Source organism: Sphaeramia orbicularis, chromosome 16, assembly GCF_902148855.1.
Source record: "Sphaeramia orbicularis chromosome 16, fSphaOr1.1, whole genome shotgun sequence".
NCBI classification, from domain to species: domain Eukaryota; kingdom Metazoa; phylum Chordata; class Actinopteri; order Kurtiformes; family Apogonidae; genus Sphaeramia; species Sphaeramia orbicularis.
The window spans coordinates 604,530-628,564 of record NC_043972.1 but is presented as its reverse complement, the minus strand read 5'-3'; the positions used below and the strand labels follow the sequence as shown (position 1 = coordinate 628,564).

At 39.8% G+C, this 24,035-nt stretch overlaps 2 protein-coding genes and 1 long non-coding RNA gene across 6 annotated transcripts in view; 2 read left to right on the top strand and 1 right to left on the bottom strand.

Annotated features, from left to right (window-relative positions):
* cdk14 (cyclin dependent kinase 14) overlaps nucleotides 1-3,576 on the top strand; it is a 461,964-nt gene extending 458,388 nt beyond the window's left edge. For all 4 annotated transcript variants that reach the window (XM_030157361.1, XM_030157362.1, XM_030157364.1 and 1 more), the window contains one exon: nucleotides 2,434-3,576. The gene's annotated coding sequence lies outside the window, so the exon portion shown is untranslated. The remainder of the gene's footprint in view (nucleotides 1-2,433) is intronic.
* A 3,993-nt stretch (nucleotides 3,577-7,569) lies between these two features.
* On the bottom strand, nucleotides 7,570-8,805 carry LOC115435148 (uncharacterized). The gene is made up of 2 exons (XR_003937660.1): nucleotides 8,710-8,805; nucleotides 7,570-8,390 (listed from the first exon to the last, which is right to left on the bottom strand). It is a non-coding gene; the product is annotated as an uncharacterized LOC115435148 (long non-coding RNA).
* An 8,255-nt stretch (nucleotides 8,806-17,060) lies between these two features.
* On the top strand, nucleotides 17,061-21,422 carry LOC115436138 (frizzled-1-like). The gene has a single exon (XM_030158896.1). The coding sequence runs from the start codon at nucleotides 17,368-17,370 to the stop codon at nucleotides 19,027-19,029; it is 1,662 nt and encodes a 553-aa protein (XP_030014756.1). The 5' UTR covers nucleotides 17,061-17,367; the 3' UTR covers nucleotides 19,030-21,422.
* Nucleotides 21,423-24,035: the final 2,613 nt, after the last annotated feature.

Sequence of the window (24,035 nt, the reverse complement as noted above, 5' to 3'; positions counted from 1 at the left end):
AAACTAAAAAGTAAAATAGAAAAGTAGAATAGAATATACAGTCTTACAAAAAGTAAAATAAGAATAAAACTGAAGTTGAATAAAACAAGAAAAAGACATAAAATATGAATAGTAAAAACATAAAAACATCTCAATTTCTCAGAACCATGCAGATACACACACAACACACACACACACCTTCCAGTATTATGATATAGATAGGAATAATATTAATCTATCTGCAATTGAGTCCATAAAAATAGTGCATTTATGTTTGATAAATATTGGATAAATAATGGCATTGCTATTGTTACTGCAGGTTTATTATTATAATTATTATTATTATTATTATTATTATTATTATTATTATTATTATTATTATAATAATAATAATAATAATAATAATAATAATAATAATAATAATTATTATTATTATTATTATTATTATTATTATTATTATTATTATTATTATTATTATTGCAGTTTGATTGGGTTCAGTGTTGCACTGTCGTAGAGTTTTGTGTTTGTCTGTGTTCTGTGTGTGTAATCCAGAGGGAGGATACCAGCAGGTCTTCAGAGTCCAGCTCCATCCAGGTTTTGGAGACAGGTGGTCTTATTTAAGGTTAAACTGAGCGTTCACTCACTTCCTTTATCCGTCCTATTGCACACAGCATTAGCATTCAGCAGCTGTTGAAGGCGCTCAGGGACCAACTCCAGATCTTCATCAGTACCGTGGTCAAGGGCGCTGACAGGAGAATTAACCTACGCAGACATGTGTTTGATGCTAAAAATCAGTACAGCGTGGAAAGACCAGGCGAACTCAACACAGAAAGGCCACGGTTCAACTGGAAATCGAACATGAGGACCTTCTGGGAAGGTGGAGCAGAAGTACTAACCACTGTACCGCTGCACCACCTCCACATCCAGTCATGTAGTTCAACTAAACCATGTGTAATGCATGACATGTTGGGTTGGGTTGGTGTTGTCCTCTGCCTTCCCTCAACATACTGACTGTTGTTCTTCCACAGCCAACATTCACCTCTGTACAACATGACACTTCTGCAACAACACAAACAATCTTCACAAAACTGATGACTGCACATATTCATCTGCAAATTAAACACAAGGCTGAGGATGAGGAAGAAGTCTGGGCTATAAAAGTAGAGCAGTTTTTACAAAACTAAATAAATAATAAAAATGTACAATTGAAGGCAATGAAAGTGGGTTAAACTACAGTAATCATAGTGTGCAGTACATTCATACATTCTATAATGTGTGTGATTAATGCAGTAAAATCCATTTTCAGACCATGTAATACCATCTTAATCTGGTGTTTATTTGACATATAGTTTAGGCCAGTGTTTCTCAACGGGGACGGTACCGCTCCATTAAGAGTAGGCACTGGGACCACAGCCGGTAGGCGTTTGGAAGGGGGGGGGGGGGGGGGGGGGGGCGCTGAGACAGAAATGAGGGGCGTTAGTCATAACATTGTATAAGTATCAGTATCAACAAGCATGTTATCTCAAAGGCAAATGTATGCTTTTTTTTTTTGTGTGTGTGTGTGTGGGGGGGGGGTTGAATGGCAGAAGTCTCATGATGACGTGAGTGGGCGTTTGTTCAAAAAAGGTTGAGAAACAACAGTCTGGGCCCAAAGTTTTTACAGTGACACAAATGCATAATGCTGTGTGTATTATGGGATGCAGAAATGTGATTTATTTGCAAATATAATTCTTTAATTGTTGTTCAGTGCACCTCAGAAAAACATGGAAATGAATGTAAAAAAAAAAAAAAAACCTGAAGCAGCAAAGTTGAGAAAAGTCCAAAACCTTTGGCCACAGCTGTGTATATGAGACTCAGCTTTACGGTCTTTCAATCAGTGATTTATAATACAACAAAATGTAGTTACCCAGGTCTCAGTTTTATAGCATAAGAAAGATAAGAGAATAAAATAGAAAACAGAATATTAAAGGCAAGTAGGGCTGAATAAAAACTACCATAAATATGCAATAAATAAATAAATCAAACTAAAAAACACAGAATCTACTTTTGCTGAAGGTTTAAAGTTGTAACTAAAACTCAGTCCACTTCATTTATTGAGTCTAAAACTGTGGAAACTGCAGCGCATTGAGCTAATGGCTGTATTTGAGTAGGTTTAAGTTATGAACTAAACAAACAGCCAGTGCAGTCTGATGGTAGCAGTGTTACAGTCTGGGCACAACACTCCAAAAAACCTGCACTTTCTTTGTTTTACAGGAGAAAAAAACCAGTTGTGTCCATTTGAATGAGTCTGACGTACAGTAGAGGACTTTGTGTAAATGCTGTGAATTCTATTAATGTTGGAGTTCGCTGGTGAAAGGAAACGCACACTGTGAAATGTAATCAGTTCAGCGTTTGCGGTGGTCTGGAGTGTGTTACTGACAGAACCTGTGTTGTGTGCCTTTGTCTGTGTTTCAGGTGGCGGTTGTAAAACAAAAAAAGATGAAGACACACATGCTGAGATGGAGGATCCAGACGAATGGAGGAGCCCCAGTTCTCTTTATTTATTACCTTCACAATGTGTGTGTGTTTGTGTGTGTGTGTGTGTGTGAGTGAGTGTGTGTGTGCATGGGAAGACGAGAGCGTGTCGCCCATAGACATGGATGCATGTGTGCATTATGGACGGTATCTAAGAGTTCAGGCTATCATTTGCAGATTTTGTTTACTTTTTATAAGGTTCCAATAACTCCTATATCATTGTCACAGTATAAACAAAAAGGACTTTGCTATTGGTACATATTGTGTTTTGTGTTTGTAACTAGCCTCCTATTTAAGAATGTATATTTGTATGTACGATATACTCATCTAGAAACTATATAATGGACGATTTTAATATTGCTTCATCTTCACACCACTATTCCTGCTCTTGCCAACACATAAACGGACAAACACACACAGGAAACGAACAAAAATAATACAGTCAGTGAAAAGATTAAGTTTTCCATTTCTTTCTGAGCAGGTTTGACTCGAAACAGTTGAACCAAAACTAATAATAATAGCGACGGGAGGCTTTCGGAAGGTGTGACGCATCCCCTGGCGGCCATTTTGGAGGTCCTGTAACTCAGCAGAGTTAACGGAAAGTATTTCAGATGGAGGTTTCATCTATATTTTAGGAAATTAAAGGTACGTGTAGCTTTCGTGTTAATGCACAAGCTAATTGTAGTGTTTATTTGTGTCATCGTACTTCTGTTGGCATTAACAGATGTAGTTTAATCACAATAAAGCAGCTAGTTATTAAGACTTTAAGAGGTCAGTAGGAGGTTTTATGTTCGATACTTACTAATTTTATATTCTTTTTTGTTATAGATGAGCATTATTTAAGAAAAACAAAGCATTTTTCTTTGCCACCTGGGTCTTATTTTTGTAGTTTTCAGTCTTCTAACTTAACTGTAGAGGTTTTAGCGACTGCAATCAGCATTTTCACCAAAGAACAGCTTCACCAGTCCAAGGTTTGACACCAATGAAACTGTGAAACATGAAGGTTTAATGTTCTGACAGGCTGCAGTAATGTGTTTTATACATGGTGTTATCTCAGTGCAGTCTGGTACAGAAGATATTATAGTCATGGAAAAAATGATTAGACCACCCTTGTTTTCTTCAGTTTCTTGTTCATTTTACTGCCTGGTCCAACTGAAGGTCCATCTGTTTGGACAAATAGAATGAGAACAACACAAACAGCTCACAGTAGTTGAATTTCACAGCTCATATCTATGCATTGAACATGTTTTCTGGAAAAAAACCCAAATCCCTTCAGTTCTTATGTCATTGTTCTGACAAAAACAGTGCTTTTATTCATTCCATGTTTTCTTTTCTGTCTGTTTTAGTCACATGACACACACAGGAGTTAGGACTGGACTGCAGAACCATAGTTTTTGAGGACTTTGGATGGTCTAATAATTTTTTCCGCGACTGTATATTGTTTGTTTGTGTAGTGAATGGCGGCCATGTTGGATTCCTATATCCATTGCTTATGAAGTATGACGGCCATTTTAATGCTTTCTATCTGCTGAAACCCAAAATAATACGTGTAATAGCTACATGTATAAAGATCTTAATTTTTCAGACTGATCTCAATAAATGGCGCTGTATGTCACGCCAGTTCTTAGGCCGTTTGGCGTGCTATACCGACCTTTTGTGTGTTATTCAACACCATTTGATCAGGTGTCAATTTAGGCCAAGATCTCCGGCCCACATAATCCTAGTATGTGACGCATCGATTCAGGTTGGACAGGAGGCTAATAACGGCGTGAACACACACATGAAAGCTTATCATGCGTACAGAGAACACATCAATTAAATATGGTGTGTATATTTACGCAAGTCATGATATCACATTGTAACTTTTCTGTTATTTTCAGTTGGAGCTAGCTGTCCTGATATCTAACGGACAGATAACTAATGGATGGATATCTAATGGACTGATATCTTGACAATAAAACTTACCACATCGTTTCAGCTCTTTTACAGTTTTATAAAAGTGAAAATAAACAAAAAAATACATGAACAGTTGTGGCCAGAAGCTTTGGCAGTGACACAAGTTGACTGTTCGCATAAATTGTGCTTTATTTACCAAGTGTGTACCTCTGAGAAAAGGTAGGAAAACTTGCAAAAGCGACAATTATGTAACTGCTAAAAGCTTTTGCCAACAACTGTATATTTTCTTTGTAAATCATACAGTATTGTGGAAAATACCCTGATTTTAGCCCCACTGCTGCCTTTTTGTCCAGATTGTGTCTGTTAGCTGTTTTAAGTTAATCATTTTACAAATCTGAAGCTTCCATTCCAAATATTACGCCTTCAGTGGCAGCTCACTGCTCCTAACATGCTAAGTGCTAATGCTAATGCTAGGTGCTATGAGTATTATGGGTGAAATCCAGTCTGAATTCCCTCCAGTGATAATAAAGTGAGTTAACCTTTAAGCTGAGAATATACTTTGGTTTCAGTAGATGGAAGGATCTTAATAAACACTTTAATGCTGTATCACTTTCACCTTTAAGAATACTTTTGTGTAGACCAGCTTTAAATAATTGCACTGCTATCGACAATATAGAATAAAGATGTTAGACATGATGTTGCACTAAAGTAAAGTGTTGTCACAGCCCATGAAAGATGAGGAATGATGTCAAACTACCAAAGTAAGACCCACTTGTGTTCTGTAACGGACCTCCATAATGACGTCGGTGTTACATCTAAAAGCCTCCCCCTCTGCAGATGTTGACGGTGCACACATAACATACAACAGGGACCGTATACGAATACAGACGCAATACCGTGTGTGATAGATAGCTGCATGTGTGTGTGTGTGAGTGTGTATCAAACATGGGCAATAGCTTAGCACTGGTGCTTCCATTCACTTCTAGGAGCTAATGTACAAACGGTCGGAACAGCGAGGCAATAGGCTGTGCAGACTACTGGAGAGCTGGCCTGTGACAATCCTCCCTTTCACTTGATCTGCTACAGCTGGAAGATCTGCAATATTTCATCACAAATAGGTCACTTGTGCTCCTTTTTTTTTTTTTTTTTTTTCCGGTTTCCGGAGTCAAATATTAAGATGGAGCTTTTCTTATCTGATAAATTAATGCATGGATGAGTTGCAGTGTGTGTTAGTGTGTGTTAGTGTGTGTGTGCAGTATGTGGAGTGTAGGTGGTGAATAACTCAGAGTCCCTCTACCGCCCCCCCCCCCCCCCCCTCCCCATATGTGTGCCCCTCAACATCCTACATGTCCTAAACGTGTTGGAATTCCTTCCAACACCGCGACTATGAAAGTCGGCTGAATAACGTGGAGTCATCTGCAAAGATGTTTATACTGTTTTTTGGACTTTCTTTTCATGTTTTGTGTGAAAATATTTGAATATTACAGCTTAGAAGTATGGTGATCATTGTGAAGTTAATATCAATACAATGGCTTCCTCTTTATCAATCAGTTTGGAATTGACTGAAACAATAATAAAGGCCCTGCGCTGTTAATTAAAGACACACGGCTGCATATGCGAGGTCATGATAATAAGAACTGTGGACACTTACCACGGCGCTCGATGGCCTCTTACACTGACTTATAACACGTACACACACATTCATGTTCATATTATAGATGTCTTGCCTGCAAGGATACGTTTCCTCCACTTGTCCTGTCAGCTACGATACCGCTAGCACCTGCAGCCCCTTTCACGGCCACTCAATTTGGATCTGTTTGGCAAAATGAAAGCTTCCGATTCAGATTTTTTTTTACTAGCGCTCACTAGGGCTGTGTATTAGAGAATCTGGCGATACCATACAAATCACAATACTAAGATCATGATACGATATATCGCGATATGTCATGATACTGTTAACAAGGTAATTTTTTTTGTTTATTTTGTGTCATTTTTAAAAACATTATTTCCTGTAAAAATTGAATTACAACAGAAATATGCACAACTACTAAACCCATTTTATTTGATCAGAACTGCTATATCACAAAATGTTCCTCTGTAAAAACGTCAAACTTCAATCATGTTTTACAGACGTTACAGTTTCAGATCCTGCTCAAATGTTCACATTCTATTAGTTGTGAACAGAATGCGTAGTGTTCAGTCCCTGAATCGTAACATTATCTTTGTGCAATCCCAGCAGAGGAACTAACATCTGCTTCTTTCAGACAGTAAAACCTGCTTTTAGGATGACTGAAATGCTGTTATTTAACAAAACACTGTTAGATAATATTTAATAAAATATAAACAAAAAAACAAATGAACACTCGCCATGTCTGCATTTGAATAAATACCTAAAAATATCGATACAGTCATTTTTAATATCGATACAGTATCATGAAATTAAATATTACGATATATTGTGGAAGGATATTTCCTTACAGCCCTCGCGCTCACTGTTAAAACTAGACCAGACGCCCCGCCCCTCCATTCTGTCCACAGAGCGATGGTTCATCAAAGCTACTACAGTGGAATACAGCCGCAGAAAAAATGATTAGCTCACCATGTTTTCTTCAGTTTCTGGTTCATTTTACTGCCTGGTCCAACTAAAGGTCCATCTGTTTGGACAAATGTAATGAGAACAACACAAACAGCTCATAGTAGTTGAATTTCACAGCTCATATCTATGCATTGAACATGTTTTCTGGATAAAAACCCAAATCCCTTCAGTTCTTATGTCATTGTTCTGACAAAAACAGTGCTTTTATTCATTCCATGTTTTCTTTTCTGTGTGTTTTAGTCACATGACACACACAGCAGTTAGGACTGGACTGCAGAACCATAGTTTCTGAGGACTTTTGATGGTCTGATCATTTTTTCTGCGACTGTATATAGGGGCTGGAACCCATTGAGCTTTTTCTGTGCAAATATGTTCCTGAAGCCTAGCCACATGTTTACCTGTAGATGATTAAAATGTAGGTTTGCCAAAGGACGTTTTTCAGCCATTTGTCCAGATTTAGGAACACTTTCATCGTTACTAATTACATGTGACATCCCAACCTGGCTTTAGAATGAGGGTTATACTGTATTTCTACCTTCAGGTGGGTAGAAAATGGGTTTTAAACTGTGCTTATGCATTTTTTCAAGGAAATTAGGAAGGAAAAACTCCTGAACATGTCGATTAGGTTGGTTCTATAACCTAATATGGCTGCTTGGTTCCAATGAAAACACCTAGGAAATAATTTACAACAGGTGATTGAAGTCCTGCATCACATCCCATTGTACATGATCCTGATTATTACATGGCTGTTTACTAAAGAAACAATCATTTGGGAAAAGATAGCATTTAACAGCTAAACTGATTATATTGCGAACGCTAACTTTAGAAAATAGTCACATTTGCATTTATTTGTTTGCATTTGGGGCACAAGTACAATAAAATGCAATGACATTGGGTTTTTATGGCTCTTTCTCCACCCTCAAAATGTAGAAATAATGCAATAAAAACAATACCTATGAATAATTACCACTAACATCCATAACTGTAATGATAAATAAATGGGAAAGCAGGACTAGTGACGTTCATGAAACCATTAGCTTCATTAGATTTTACAGTTTGGAGAAGAGAAATAGAGAAATATCACATCATAGAATGGCATCATCAACCAATCAGTATCAAGTATTGAACAAAACTATAGAAAACAGAATTATATTTTCTAAACAAATTGATAAAATTCATTAAGCTAGTCATCAATGATTTTGCTAAAAGTAGAAAAATGTGGATTTGGATGTTTTTTTTCCTCCAGACTAACATAAATAATGAATAATCACAATATTTTGGAGTATATTTTTGCACAGAACAAAGTTGATAGATTTTGTGCCCCATCTTCCCTGTTTAGCATCATCTATAACCTTTTTTTGGTGTGTTTTCAGAGATAGGAAACACAAATAAATGAAGATTTTACCTCATGTGTGGGAGCCAATAATGTAAGAACAGCTGATAATGTAATAAAAGTCCTGAACCAATGACGTTATAACTTATTGGCTGGTTATTACGTTATTGGCCCGGTAAAAAAAAAATCTTTGCAAATGTAATAACTGAGCCAATAACGTAGTAAGTTGTAAGGTTATTGGCTGAAAGCTATTACGTTATCGGTTAAGGACTTTTATTACGTTATTGGCCAGATATTACGTTATTGGCCTGTTACGTTTTAAAAATGTCAAATTTATTATGTTATCGGCCGTTATTACGTTATCGGTTGTTATCATATTATTGGCTTCTACAACATGGGCAATACTGCTTCAAATATATGACGCAGCTCCACTGATGCAAACGAAATAATTACCAACTAAACTCCCCCTGATAGCGTTAAAAAAAAAAAAAAAAAAAAAAGAAAGAAAGAAAGCACTTTAAAGAAGAATCCGTTTCGCCCTACATTCCAGCCTGTACGGTCACTGATGCACTTGCTTTGCCCTTAATCGAAATAAATAAATAAATAAATAAATAAATAACTGATGTTCCTGCGCTTTGCCTGAGGTGCAGAAACAAACAGCCTACCTTGTAAATTAACCTTCACCGCAGACTTGAGGCGAGCTCGCAGAAAAAACGCTGTACTTGAAGTTATCTGGCGGCTTTTCAGTGTCATCCGCGGGCTGCGATTGTGCGACAGAGAAAAAGGGGAGGAGAGGCGGCGGGTAATGCCGGTAAAGCGGCGTGACAGAAGAGGGTTAATACCATCGAGCTGTGCGCAGATTGCCCGGCCTCGTGTGGCTTTAAGGGATTGCAGGCAGTATTAGCGGCTGAATAATTATTTTTGGTATGTTTTCTCTTTGTGCGCACTTCCTGTGTGGCACACACGGGTTCTTCTTTTTAGCGCCGTGCGGTCTTTATCAGCCCGCGGTCTCGGACGGAAACATACATATATTTTTGAGTGGTGTGTGGGCAGAGTCCCTGAAGGCGCTCTTGCTCAAACTTGAATGTTCTTCATAGATCTGAAATGGAGTCCAGTGAAGGAAAGACTTGGTGAAATTGCACATTAAGCACTGTGACAGGAAAAATGAAAGAAAAGCGAATATTTTACCAGAAATATCAAAGGCGGGAAAAACGTGGTGAAAAGTCCAATAGTGATGCTTCCACTATGTTTGTATACAGGGTTATAAATGTCGCCCCATAATGCTATCAAAGAGAAATCCTTTATGAATATACAAACATTTATTTTTGGTGGGAAGAAATGGTATTGGTTGGAAAACTTAAGCGTGCATCCTCGCTGTGCTGAAAAAAAAAGAAAAACAAAAACAAAAAAAACAACTGAATCTGTGTTTGCAACTTCTTTTCCAACAGGCTTCTCTGGCGTTTTTCTTTTTCTTTTTGTATGCTGCACTGAAATCATTTTCACACGTGGTTTGGAAAACAGAAGTGTCGTCAGTCACTTCATCAAGTGAAACAATATAGTATATAGTAGAATAGCTGTTGCATTATTTGTTACGACCTGTATGTAATGTTATTATGGAAGATGTAATGTCCTTCTGTAAATGTTGTTTAATGTTGTTTTACCTGAAATAAAATTTATAAATGCTTCGGGTTCGTCTGTGAAGCTTTGACTCGACGACACAAACCTACTTTGTCTATGTTTAAGTTCAGTTTTCTGCTGTCGATGACCATGAAAGACAAGATCATTTCTATGCATTTATTTTACTTGATTTCTTTCTATTACATGTATGTCTCATCCTTCAGACAGTGATGGGTTTGTACTTCTGTCAGATATAAAATAAAATCAGTCGGCATCTATAAAAGCAGATATTAGATCTTTACAGTTCATTTTGTACAGGACAGTGGAATTAACTGGTAAAAAAATAAACTATAACTAAAAATAAATGTCCAAACATAGGAACTTAGAAAGGACCAGAAAGTCTATTTAATGAAACAGACATGAATCCAGACCAACAACAGAGCCATTTTAGGATGAATAGTTCTGTCATGGAAAGAAAAAAGAACCACAAATTAAAAACTGGAAATATTTTATCAGACTTTATAATATTTATGCAACACTCATAATTTACAAATACAAAGAACAGCTGTAAAGAGCAAACCAAACTTTCTGTCTTTCTGTCTGTAAAACTACAATATAGAAAAAGAAATCAAACCATGAGTAAACAGACTCAAACTGATATTTTTGCTGTTTTTTTTTTTTTTTTACTTCGTTAAAATGTGTGATTTATCTGAATGGAAACATTACATTAATCTGCTTGAACCCATGTATTCTCTTCAAAAACATAATGTTGGACACTGTTTTTATTCATGGGGTTTATTTACTGATTGTGTAGATGTCCATTAAACCTCAGAGTACATTCAAGGTTATTATATCCAAACAAAACTGAAGAAAAAGTGCATTTTATTTGTTTTACTTGTGAATCAATGTTACAGAAAATGAGTGTTTCCATGTTCAGTATGGAGCTTCTGAACGTCCAAATGGGTCTTATCTGATGCCAGAGAAAAGCTGAGAAACTGCATTTTTACCGGAATTATTTAATGTGTTGATAGAATTAGTGGATGTGGAGTTAATAAACACTTTCAATCAGCAGATACTTAATGTTACTGGAGGCTGGTTGGGTCTTTGAGGGTTCATTTTCCTGCATTTGATATCATTTTATAGTTATTGTGTTTAACTTATGTTCAATTATTTCAGTCTTTATTCTTTCAACTACCACACACATTTGACTAGTTTCTAATAATGATGTTGAAATCTTTGGTCCAGATGGTGTTTTACGGACTCTGCTTCAGTCCATTTATCTCCTGGTCTCCGTTTCCTGTTGCTTTGTCGTTGGAGGATCACTGTTCAGCTCAAACACAGGATGTTGTCATCATCCCTCTGGCTTTGGAGCAGCTCTCGTACCAAGACATCTGAACTGGGTTTCATTCAAAATAACTTCATTTGTGAACTGACAGCTGATGTTACATCCCGTTGTGTGTTCGGTGTGTTGTGTGTGTTGATGTGATTCAGTGTTTGTTAATGTGTGGTTTTTAAGGCCTCTCTGTGAATCCTAAAGGTTCATCTTCATATGAATTGCATCTCCTCTCCCAGGAGTGAACACGCATTAGACCGTACACTGCTTTGCTTTGTGGGCTGCAGTTTAGGTGTTCTTCGCCAACACAAGTTGAGCCATAACTTCCTGTAATCGGCCTGAGCATGAGGAATCTGTTTATACGAAATCAGCTGAAGGTGGAAAAATACATACAAACCCTAATGTGGACAAGATGAGAGCCAAGCGTTCCAGCTGGCAGCGCAGTCTGTCTGTCTGGGAGCAGGAGTGTAAAATGCACACTGACACTGGAATGCGGCTTTTCTTCCCTGGGCCGTGCAGAACAGCGAGGCAGACGAGCTGCAGTCTGCAAACACACTGTGCTGATGGGTTTTGTCTTTGGGTTCATGTCAGTGTGACGCTGCAGTCAGGACGTCAGCGGCTGGACAGATGTCCAGTTACCAGAGTTTGAAGAAGTCCTTCTATGAACCGTCACATGCAAACACTGCAAATGTCCGACACCGTTTGGGAGCTAACCGCTGTTTTCTGCGTCAGTCCAGTCCCTCATCAGCTGTTTTATCCTTTTTATGGCTCTGTGTGGTTGTGATTAAAGGTGAAATATGGAACATTTGCAAATGTTTGTGCGACTTAGCTTTGTTTTGGAGTTCAGCTGTGCTCAGACCTGGTCATTTGTTACAATTTTGTACGCTACATTTCTATGCTAACAGCAGCTAGCACTGCACATTGTTGCAAAAAGAGTCAGTGGTCACTTTTCCATCAGACATCTACTCAGAACTTTCCCCATATTTACCAAATGTCAGAAAAACAGGAGTGTGTAATGTCAGTTTTTCCATTAAAACACAAATGTGATGATCTGTTTATTTATTATTGCGAGATGACATGAAAAGTCATTCCATGAACATGGGGTTGGTTTACAGATAGATTCAGTATTATTCTATATTAGCCCTCTATCCCACACGACATTTAAAAAATGCTTTGGTTTCCTGGTGTGTGTACACACACACACACACACACACACACACGTTTCTTCTTCTTCATTTGTTGTAACGTCCGTAAACATCGTGTTTTTTTATTCATGTGACTCCAGTTCCAGAAAAAGCTCTTTCCATTACACTTTTATATGACACACCATTTGCGCTACGTCCAAAAATCCACCTCTTGCCACCTTTTTTCAAAGCCTGTTTTAAACCTTGTTGTGAAATAGGACTCTACAAATGAATCTCTACAAACTGCCAGTGCTGAAAAAACTTTTCTTGAAAAATGAGAGTTTTGGCAAAATAGTGGGGTTTACCATGAGGTACATGTTTTTGCACAAGTTCTATTTGCACAATTTGAGGGTCAATGGAAAAGTCAATAATGTTGCCAACTCTCTCCAGTCAAATTAAAACACTAGAATAGTTTCTAGATGTTGATAGATGACATAACATATTAATTTAAGGTTAAAGGTTAAAGGTCGACTCACTTTATTAGACCTGTGTGGAAATGTGAGGTCTGAACTGTACCCATCCTAAAACACCCAGTACTTAGCATTAGCAGTTAGCATTAGCACATAGCACACATGAGGAGCAGGGAGCTGCCGTTGAAGTGGCTCCTGGACCAGCTCCAGCTGATCTTCACCACCGTGGTCTGCAGAATAAACCTGTACCTGTTTGAACAGTGGGGGGGCACTGGAGAACCTGGAGGACACCAGGCAACATGAAGGGAACAGGCCAACCCAGCACAGAATCTGCACTGTCTAATCAGATGAAGTTCACACCTGGACCTGGACCTGGACCTGGTCCTGTGGTCCACTTCTGTGGTTTGGATCCAACTCAGACTTTGTTTGTTTCTGTTTGGGTCGGATCCCATTCTCATTGGACTTTTTGCTACTGGAGCAAAATGTGTAAACAGAAGCATGTGACGAACTGCACTGGCATTGGACAGAAAAGTTGGGGGCGGGGTCAATCAGAGACGGCAGGTGTTGATGAAAACAAACATGGAGGTCCAACGAGCAGTTACAGTTTTCAGAATATGTATTCTATTTTTCCAGACACAAATGAATGAAAATAATGTTAACGGTCCAGAACAGCTCATCCACTTTCATAACATGGACATGGGACCAAATGTCAGTGAGACATTCTGTCTCCTCATTGGTCCACGTCGGTCCACGGCTCATGGCTGCCGCTGTTACCTCTGACCACCCATGAGGCTCGGCTACGGTGGCTCGTCAAGGACAGAAAAGGCACATGTTTCCTTGGTTTGTTTCAGCTCAAGGCTGGTTGTATTCCAGAGGGGAACCATCCCAGAGTCCATCTGGAAGCGGACCCAGACCACCCCTTCTAGGTGGTCTGGGTCTGGGTCTGGGTCCCAGACCACCTGTTTGATTCCAATCAGAGTTTGCATGTTTGTATTCACACCTGAAACAAAGTCTGGACTTCCCAGGTAAACGAACTCTGGTCCGTTTTAAGCGGACCAAACGAAGTAGGTGTGAAACCAGCCTGAGAACAGTTAGTTGTGATGTCAGACTGCATGTGTTGAACACACAGGTGAACACGTGCACTGACGCCTGCAGACGTACGTCTGTACAGTCTGCTGAGAAAACCTCACGTGTACTGTAGGAGAGAGAGACAGTGGTATCTACAGACAGACAGGTACGGTATCCAGTGTGTTTGTGTGCGTGGGGACGCTGGGGACTTGTACGACTGCCCACAGTTCAGTTCAGGTGAAAGTTTGTGTCAGTGACGTAGGATAGAGGTGGAAGAAAACGGAGTCACACCTGCCTGTGACTGAACTGATGGTACACAGACACGTCCAGTGGGAACACCAGACACCAGTGGGTCAGAGAAATGAAGAAAATGGGATGAATGGACTCGATCACAAATCTGCAAATTTAATGAGAAAAGTACTAAACTGTGTGAAATTTTGTTGAGATAATCTACATAAAATCCTCAGAATAGGAGTATTTTACTTTATTAATCCCAGGGGATGTGTTGTGTGTTACAGCTGAAATTATCACTATTAAAAACATCTAAATCTAGACATATTATTACTCTAAATACCAAATATACATGTTAAAAACACAACTGGGACAGCTGTCTAAATGTGTGTAGTCAACCAAGACAGAAACATTAGGATAAATATTACATTTTTAAGTTGCAACAACACATGTCTAACACTTCTTCAAGGTTTTACTCGTTTAGCATTTACAGTATTGATGGTTTTGTTGTCTCTTATTAATAAAAACCCCTCAGACCCATTTTGAAAGTAACCTTCAGACCATTTCCCTTCCATGTTTTTGTTGCTGCAGTCGTGTTTGGTCCGTCTGTAAACACTTCTGTTTAACTGTTTGTGTTGAATGGAGCTCAGACGACCACAGAGCAGAAATATTGATTGAAAAAAATAATAACACTCACTAAAACATGTCTTTACCGTTAGAGATTATAATGTGGAGGCTGTGTAAGAAAAAACAGGGATTCCAGTATCATCAAACTGAAAACACTTCTCATATTAAAATGATTAATTGATAAAATAACTCCAGACCTGTCACTTGTAGTTACACAACACATTCGAGTCCCAGTCGTGTGTTAATTGATTTTCATACTAGACACATGTTAAAGGAAACCAGTGAGTTCTTGGAACCGTAGCCAATGGAAATCCACGAATTAAGATCTAAAAGTTTACTGTCACCGTGACGAAACGCAGAATATTACTGAGTGTACATGATTTGTAGTCGGGGTCTTAAAGTTGCAGATGGTTGGCAGGACTTTTTATCCTGAACTGAAATGAACCTCTGCAATTCAGGCAAACATGAGGAAAAATATAGACCCTCCCAAGCAAACCCCCACCATCCACAGAGAGAGAGAGAGAGAGAGAGAGAGAGAGAGAGAGAGAGAAAAAATCTGTGCATCTGCAAAGTTGGACACAATCAGACCAGTGTGAACAGGAAGTGTACCAGTACAGTTCACTAATAAGGTGAAACAGACGGAACTGATATTTTCTCACTCATTTAAAGTGGGTTTGAGAATATTTTATCATCTCACACAGAAAATTATACTATAATGTGATTTCATGATAGTGTGTAGCTCCATTTTAACTTATTTCTGCCTCAAATGAACCTAATTTGTTTCATTTGATTCTTGGTACTTGTCGCTGTTCAGTTGTGCCTTGTCAAAGGGAACTTTAAATCTTTTGGTTCCAGTTAATAAGAAGTTAAAATGTGTTTCTTCTCACTTTCATATGAAGGCAGGTTATGTGTTACACCAGATGTTTTACAGTTACAGAAGCCTGTAAGGGTGCGCATATCAAATATGACATCTGTGAATAAAGCAACATATAAACAAGTTTAAACTAAATTTTAAACCCAAGTAATGATCTAAAATCTGCTTAGGTTTACACTTAAAGCCACAGGACAATTTGGATAATTTGCTTTTTCCCCTTTTTTTCTCTGTGTTGAAGTAAACTGTGATGATATGATATGAAAATAATATTATGGTTTGAAAAACGTCTGAATTAAATGAACTAAAACAGCACAAACCAGTATATCTACACAGGCTATATAATGGAACAGCAGCTAGTTAGCTAACTGAACTTACTAGTTAACATTTTTTATACTGAAACCATTCAACAATTTTAAATAAACTCATTTTCCTCACTTCTTTCCTAATATTAAAGTGGGAGCATAGAGTGTATAATGGAACAGCAGCGAGTTAGCTCACTTTTATTGTTGTTGTTGTGGCACTTTATTAAGGTGGGCTATGTTAAAATGGATATAATTTTATATAAATATTGTTATAATTAAAATTTAAATTAAAAAAAAGACTTAAAGTGAAGCAGCATACATATATAGATTGAAGACATTACATCAGCTAGTTATCTTCTAGTCACCTATGCTGTTAGCTAGAAAACTAGCTAACTAGTGAGATATATAAATATGCCTGTTATAGAGCTATAATATATGTTAAATAAATAAAAGAATAATAATACTAAGAAAGATCCAAGTCTACTGTTTTGTAAGCTGTAAAATAATCCATATTTAATCCAGTCCACTTTATTTATGCAGCACATGTAGACAAGAGCGTCTTCATCGTGCTGTACATCAGAAAAACAAAACAATTCAAAGGAATACACTACAAATAATACATAAGTACACACAACTATAAAAAAATTCTGTAAAAACAATAAAATCAAATAGTTAACAGATGAATGTTGCATGCATAGTGTGTATTTTCCTATTTTTGTACTTTTTTTTTCTTATAGTTTGTATTTGTTGTTTTTATTGTGTACACAGCTGATTGGTTGTTTTTGTTTATTGTTGATTGTGTTGAATTTGACGCACAAATGTGAAAGTGTTTATTCTTGTTGACACTGACATGATGCGATGACATGTTGGAGTTGAAGAAACCTTCCACCAGCTGACGCAGGTGCATGAGTTAACCCTTTACAGTCTGTGGGGGATCCAACTGTACAGTCACGTGTTCTGCTCAGCCTTTCTTTTGCGCATGTGCAGTGCTGTGCCCTGGCTTTTATTTGGAAGGCGTGCGGCGGAAGTGCTTGTGTGCGCTCCTGGACTTGACTGCAGGGTGGCTGGTCTGGGCTCACAACAGTTGGAGCGGCACACGGACGCAGTGTCGGGCGCACGGAGGAGCGGAGCGGAGCGGCCCCTTTCCCGGAGGAGACGCGTTTTTTTCCCCTGGATTTAACCAGTGATCCCAGTTTGCGCTTCAGAACTGGGGACTTCTGTGTTTCCGCGGTGCCGTCTTATCCCACCGGGACTCCAGGTCCGGGGGAAGGAGCGCAGAATTCCGCCGGGAGACCGAAGAAGAGCCCACAACAAAGAGCGTTCAGGGAAGTGCGTGCGTCTGCGGAAGGAGCGCAAGTTTGTTGAGCGACGCGCACAAAGTGGCTCCGCGGCTCCGGCTCACCATGGTTCCGGACACGCTGTTGCGCACGGCCGCGGCTCTGCTGGCTTTGGTTCCGCTCCTAAACGTGGGGATTTTCGGGGTGAACGGCCAGTACGGCGGCGGGGACCGCGGCATGTCCATCCCGGAGCACGGCTTCTGCCAGCCCATCTCCATCCCGCTGTGCACGGACATCGCCTACAACGAGACCATCATGCCCAACCTGCTGGGACACACCAACCAGGAGGACGCGGGGCTGGAGGTGCACCAGTTCTACCCCCTGGTCAAAGTGCAGTGCTCCCCGGACCTGAAGTTCTTCCTGTGCTCCATGTACGCGCCCGTGTGCACGGTGCTGGAGCAGGCGCTGCCGCCGTGCCGCTCTCTGTGCGAACGCGCGCGTCAGGGCTGCGAGGCGCTCATGAACAAGTTCGGCTTCCAGTGGCCCGACAGCCTGGCCTGCGAGTCCTTCCCGGTCCACGGCGCGGGGGAGCTGTGCGTGGGCCAGAACATGTCGGACCGCGTGGATTCGGACCCGCCGGGGTTCTCCCCCACGGAGCGCGCGCCTCCTGACCCCGGGAACGGGCAGTTCCGGTGCCCGGCGTCGCTCCGGGTGCCGCCGTACCTCAACTACCGCTTCCTGGGCCAGGAGAACTGCGGGGCTCCGTGCGAACCCAAGCGCTCCCACGGGATGATGTACTTCAGTGAGGAGGAGCTGAAATTCGCCCGGATCTGGATCGGGATCTGGTCGGTCCTGTGCTGCGCGTCCACGCTGTTCACGGTGCTGACCTACCTGGTGGACATGAAGCGCTTCAGCTACCCGGAGCGGCCCATCGTCTTCCTGTCGGGCTGCTACACCATGGTGTCCGTGGCCTACATCGCCGGATTTTTACTGGAAGACAAGGTGGTTTGCAACGACAGGTTCGACAACGAGATCCGGACGGTGGTGCAGGGGACCAAGAAGGAGGGCTGCACCATCCTCTTCATGATGCTCTACTTCTTCAGCATGGCCTCCTCCATCTGGTGGGTCATCCTGGCCCTCACCTGGTTCCTGGCGGCCGGGATGAAGTGGGGCCACGAGGCCATCGAGGCCAACTCCCAGTACTTCCACCTGGCCGCCTGGGCCGTCCCCGCCATCAAGACCATCACCATCCTGGCCGTGGGTCAGGTGGACGGAGACGTGCTGAGCGGGGTGTGTTTCGTGGGCATCAACAGCGTGGACGCCCTGCGAGGCTTCGTCCTGGCGCCGCTCTTCGTCTACCTGTTCATCGGCACGTCCTTCCTCTTGGCGGGATTCGTGTCCCTGTTCCGCATCCGGACCATCATGAAGCACGACGGCACCAAGACGGAGAAACTGGAGAAGCTGATGGTGAGGATCGGCATCTTCAGCGTCCTGTACACGGTGCCGGCCACCATCGTCATCGCCTGCTACTTCTACGAGCAGGCCTTCAGAGAGCAGTGGGAGAGGACGTGGATCAGCCAGACGTGTAAGACCTACGCCGTGCCCTGTCCCGTCCAGAACCACCCCAACATGAGCCCCGACTTCACCGTCTTCATGATCAAATATCTCATGACGCTCATCGTGGGCATCACCTCCGGGTTCTGGATCTGGTCTGGGAAAACCCTCAACTCCTGGAGGCGGTTTTACACGAGACTGGCCAACAGTAAACAGGGGGAAACCACAGTGTGATGTGGTGTTTGGGCCCAGAAGCAGAGCTGGGACTGACCGACTGAAGGAGTCCCTCTGATCACTTTCTTTGGTCTTTTCTCAGACTTCCAGAGACACTCCATATGTTTTTTAATGTACATACACATTTGTGAGATTTTTGTAAGTATATATTTGTATTTAAAGATTTTAAAAAATTCTTCCTTTTTTTTAAAAAAAAAAAAAATGCCTTTTTTCCTACTTCTGGACGTAATGGAATGGTACTTAATCATCACAAAGAGCCAGCTGACCATCCAGGACCCGGGGTCTCATGACCTGACTGACTGTGGACACCAGTGGGTGTGTGTGGCTTTGATCAGTGAACTGCCTCTGAGCAGCAGCTCTATTCTAAGCAGAGTCCCGTGAAACCCAAGTGCTTCCTCGTGGCTCCCTCTTATCCTGATTAAGCAGCTGTAGTTTGTGTCTGTTGTACAGTCCGGCAGCAGTCGCCTGCTTCAGAAGGGAAATGTCAGCAGTCTGGGACGAGAAACGGTGCACAGATTGTGAATGTGAGTCATTGTGACAGATGGTTGTGGCCTGAGCTCCGGCCCTGACACTTTTAACATTCCTTTCCATTTAAAGCTCATACAATCCTGCCTATTTAAAGGACCATACCTGTGTTTTTGCACGCTGGGCTCATCACAGCGATCCTCCGGCCACTACTGTGTGACCTGTTCTCCACACACTGAAGTGTTCTCAGACTGAAGAAAATGGGACTCTACTCAGATTACATTTGCTCCGTCTGTAAAAAGAGTAACAGTTACTTTGTGGGTAGAGCTCTGAAACTCAATATGGAGCCAAATTTACTCTTTTTAAAGACAATATGTTTGCCCAGTAGTTTTCCCTGTGCAAGCCTATCCTTCAGTTTGATTCCACTTCTAATGCAGATATGAGATGTTAAATTCTGCCCCGACTATGACCAAAGTCATAAATGAATTCTTAAACCACAGTGAAAACAACAGAAAACAGATTCAAGAATAACAACCACCACGGTTAGCTGTAAAAATAATCAATAATAGATGATTACATCTGGCAGAAATGCTGGTATGGTCCTTTTATAACGATGATTTTAATGATTCAAAACATTAATGTGACATTTGTATTTAGTTACATCAAAGGTAGCTTGTTTTGAATCCTGCAGAAAACCTTTAATTTCCAGAGTATATGCACACAGTGACTGAAAAACAACTGGACACCCCTCAAGCTTTTGTGTTTTGCTTGAGAATCATAGTTTTATCATAATACAGAAGTAAAAAAGTCTTTATCCCAAATTCAACTTGATGAGAAAACACGTGGAAACGTTAACGTAAGGTCAGTATTGTGTGAACAGCATTAAACTGATTGGACTTTTTACAGAAAATCAGCCAATTATTAAGATGTTTTTAGCTTTTAAAATGTAAGGATGTGATGTTTTTTCCTCATTTCAGAACAGAAAACCTTTGCTTTTATAGGATTGATTGGATTTGTAGAAAATGCAGTCTGAATAGAAGCTGATTTTCTGTTTTTTAACATATTCTACGCAACACGTGAGGTATTTTTTGCAAATAATTCACTGTAAAAAAAAGCTGTTAGTTTCAGAGATCAGTTCGATTGGTCAGATAATGAAATTAATTCTATATTTTATCGTCTTTATTAGCTGAACTGATCTCCATGTGCATATTTATCCTCAGGGTGGGTCACTTTAAGAAAACATGTTGTGGAATTTAACGTTTACTTCACAACGGCTCTGAGGAAAAGAACAAAAAGAGAGAAAAAAAAAAAAAAAACCTCATCTAAATTTGTTGTCGAACATTAAAAAGCTGGAGGGGTGTCCGAAGTAAAACACTGTAAATGTACTCGATGTTGGGAGAGGTTTTTGGTGCATGTACGGTGAGTTCCTTGTTGTTTTTCTGTGTTTGTGTTTTCTGAGAGGATGAGTGTGGCTGTTGTTGTGCAGAGGAGACTTGGGTTGATGGGAGTAATTGGAGCCTTGGTGAACGTAGCTGCGAGTCTGCACTGTGGGGCTGAAGAGCAGCTCGCATGTCTTCCACTGCAGGAGAAAGAAAGGAAGCCTTGTGTTGAAAAGCAGAGCGGCTGCTGTCAGTGCAGCTCGGCTCACACACACACACACACACACACACACACACACACACACACACACACACACACACACACACCATGACTTGTGTTCTTGTCAAATGCTCTTCCACACGGTGCTTCCGGTTCATAATAATCCTTTTATTGTGTTGACGGCTCCACAATAGTCATGGCTTTGAAGTCATTTCCTTTGCATTTGCTATGAAGAGAACCTTTATATTTATAGAAAAACAAATCTTATATATACACTTACATTGATTGCTTTATGAGAATAAAAACAGTCTCAACATTGCAACTGTCAACCCGCCTCTGTAAAATGTCTTTTTTCCCTTGAAATTGATAAAGGAACTGTTGAGCGTTCTTTTCAGAAAGCTGTTTAAAGGTCATTATTATCCTTTCCGCAAATACTCCAGATTCCTGTGTGCGATATGTGAAATCCACAGGCCGTATTCGGAGTATTACGCTGCATTCAACCAAAGCTAATGCGAGGCTTTAGGAGTCTGAGCCCAAGACAAAACAACGCGCAGAATTCCCTGCGTTGTGTCTTTCCTTGGCACAAGTGGAGAAATAGTAGCACAAAGAGAAAATGCATGATATCTACTTGATTTGGCTAACGCACACTGACTTTTGGAACGCATTTTGGCCCAAAGAACTGAGATTTCCATCCACAGACAAAAGAGAAACTCACCTGTTTTTAATCACAGATATCTCCTATCGTGTGTATTTGAGGATGTGGGTGAATTCTGGAAACAAAGATGAAAAATGCATCGTTTTGTCCTTTAATTCAGATCCTTTTTGATGTCAGAATTAAGCTAACAGGTATGTAGCATATCTTTTTTTTTTTTTTTTTTTTGAGCAATGTAACCGCACATACGAAGACGTGGAATTACAGTGCATACATTATACATTGCCTTTTATATCATTTTTTCCCCATGCCCAAACCAACCCCGAGGCCCTCCGAGAAGGGGCAACAGCAGAAAAAAGAACATTATAATAAAGCCTCTGTGCAGAAAATGAATTAAGTACAAACTGTAACAAATCTGTGATATAGAAAAATAATAATGAAGCCAATACAAAAGAGAATAAAAATAAAAATAGACAGAGCTTGTAGGTACATGTGTCTACTTAAAAATATTAGGCATTACATAGATGTGGATGTGTCCTGTCCACAAAAATCACAGTATGACATTAAATGATGTAGCTGTTGTTACTTTTCATATGGGAAAACATTACTAATACAAAATAAAAATCTAGAAATTAAGTTCAAGGAAATATCACTACTTTAATTAAAACTGAGCCCAACAACAATAAATATGAAAACATTACTGCACAAGTAGGAACATGCAGTAATATCAGTTATTCTGCTAGTTTTACCTTTGAACTGCGACTAATATCTCTTATGTGTATTTGAAGATGTGGGTGAATTCTTGAAACAAAGATGAGAAATGCATTGTTTTATCCTGTAATTCAGATTACTGTAGATGTCAGCATTAAACTAACAGGTTTGTAGCAGATATTGGCCCAATAATTACAAACACTGTTGCAGTGAAACAGTACTCAGCTGAGGTACTTGCACTTTACTTAGTATATAATTTTTTTTTATCCAAATTTATCTTTAATCTCTACTACATTTCATGGTCAATTATAAGACTTTTGACTTAATATCTACTCCAAGTACCTTTAATTAAAAGTAGAGCTGCACAGTGAATCAAAAGGGTGTCAGTCTTTGCAGTTATATAAGAGCAAAAGGATGAAATGTTGGGTTTTTTTCTTTTCTAAATAATACTTTGAGTTTATGTGGTTGCATCTGACAAAATATACACGTCAAAATGATTAGGCATCAGTAATTTCCTTGAAATTTGGCTCAAACTTCAATGCTGTCACAAAAATCACAATATGATGTCATTAAATTATGTAGCTGTTGTTACTTTTCATACTGGAAAACATTACTAATATAAAATAAAAATCTACAAATGACTCTTAATTAGAGTTCAAGGAAATATTACTACTGTAATTAAAACTGAGCCCAACAACAGTAAATAGGTTGGAACAATAAGTCGAAACATGCAGTAATATAGGTTGTTCTGCACTTGAACTTTTGCTAGTTTTGCCTTTGAACTGCTACTTAGGTGGAAGATGTGAGAACTTCATCAGTGATTGGAGGCAGGAGAAAAGTTGAGTGGTATTTCTCTAGGGTAGTTCTTGTCTGAGCTCTGAAGGTGGCAGATGTGACAAGACATCAGCTCTTTTTTGATGCCACAGTTTGACAGCTGAGCTAAGACTGTGTTGGCGGCAGACTTTTGACTTTTTTCTGGAAGAACAACAGGCTTAAATGATATATTTTTACATTTTGTTTTATTCGATTCAACAGTTTAATTTTGTATGTGGTCCAGGTGGTGATTGTACAACTCATTTAATAGACCAAAAACTATCATAAATACTCAGAAAAATCCAACTATAACCCAGTCCTGAATCAGCTCTTACCTGTAGAGTTGGTATAGTTCTGCTGATTTAATTAGCTGACATGTACTTTCTGGTCGTTTGAACCCATTTACTTCAGCTTCTCTGCTTGTGGTTTGAGCTAAAACAAGTCAAAACACACTACGAGGTTAAAGTGTGGCCCTGAATATAAACGAAGCAGAGTAAGATGATGTATTTATTTGTAGGGCTGAAAAAGGGAATATGACTAAATGTTAGCAGGAGAAATGAAAACAGTCTGTCAGGGCTTGTTTTACTCTTTATGGGCTCTAAATCAAACACGACTCATTTACAGATGTTATTGTTATCTTCATATGAATATGAATTTAAACATGTTTCTTGTATTAGTTGTTGACTATTACATGTGTTGAAATATTTTTTAAAAATTGAAGTCTAAATGCTCTGATTCCATCTTCATTAATGTGAATATTTTCTAT

Coding starts and splice junctions, on each gene's coding strand:
- LOC115436138 (XM_030158896.1), top strand. CDS start 17,368: ATGGTTCCGGACACGCTGTTGCGCACGGCCGCGGCTCTGCTGGCTTTG.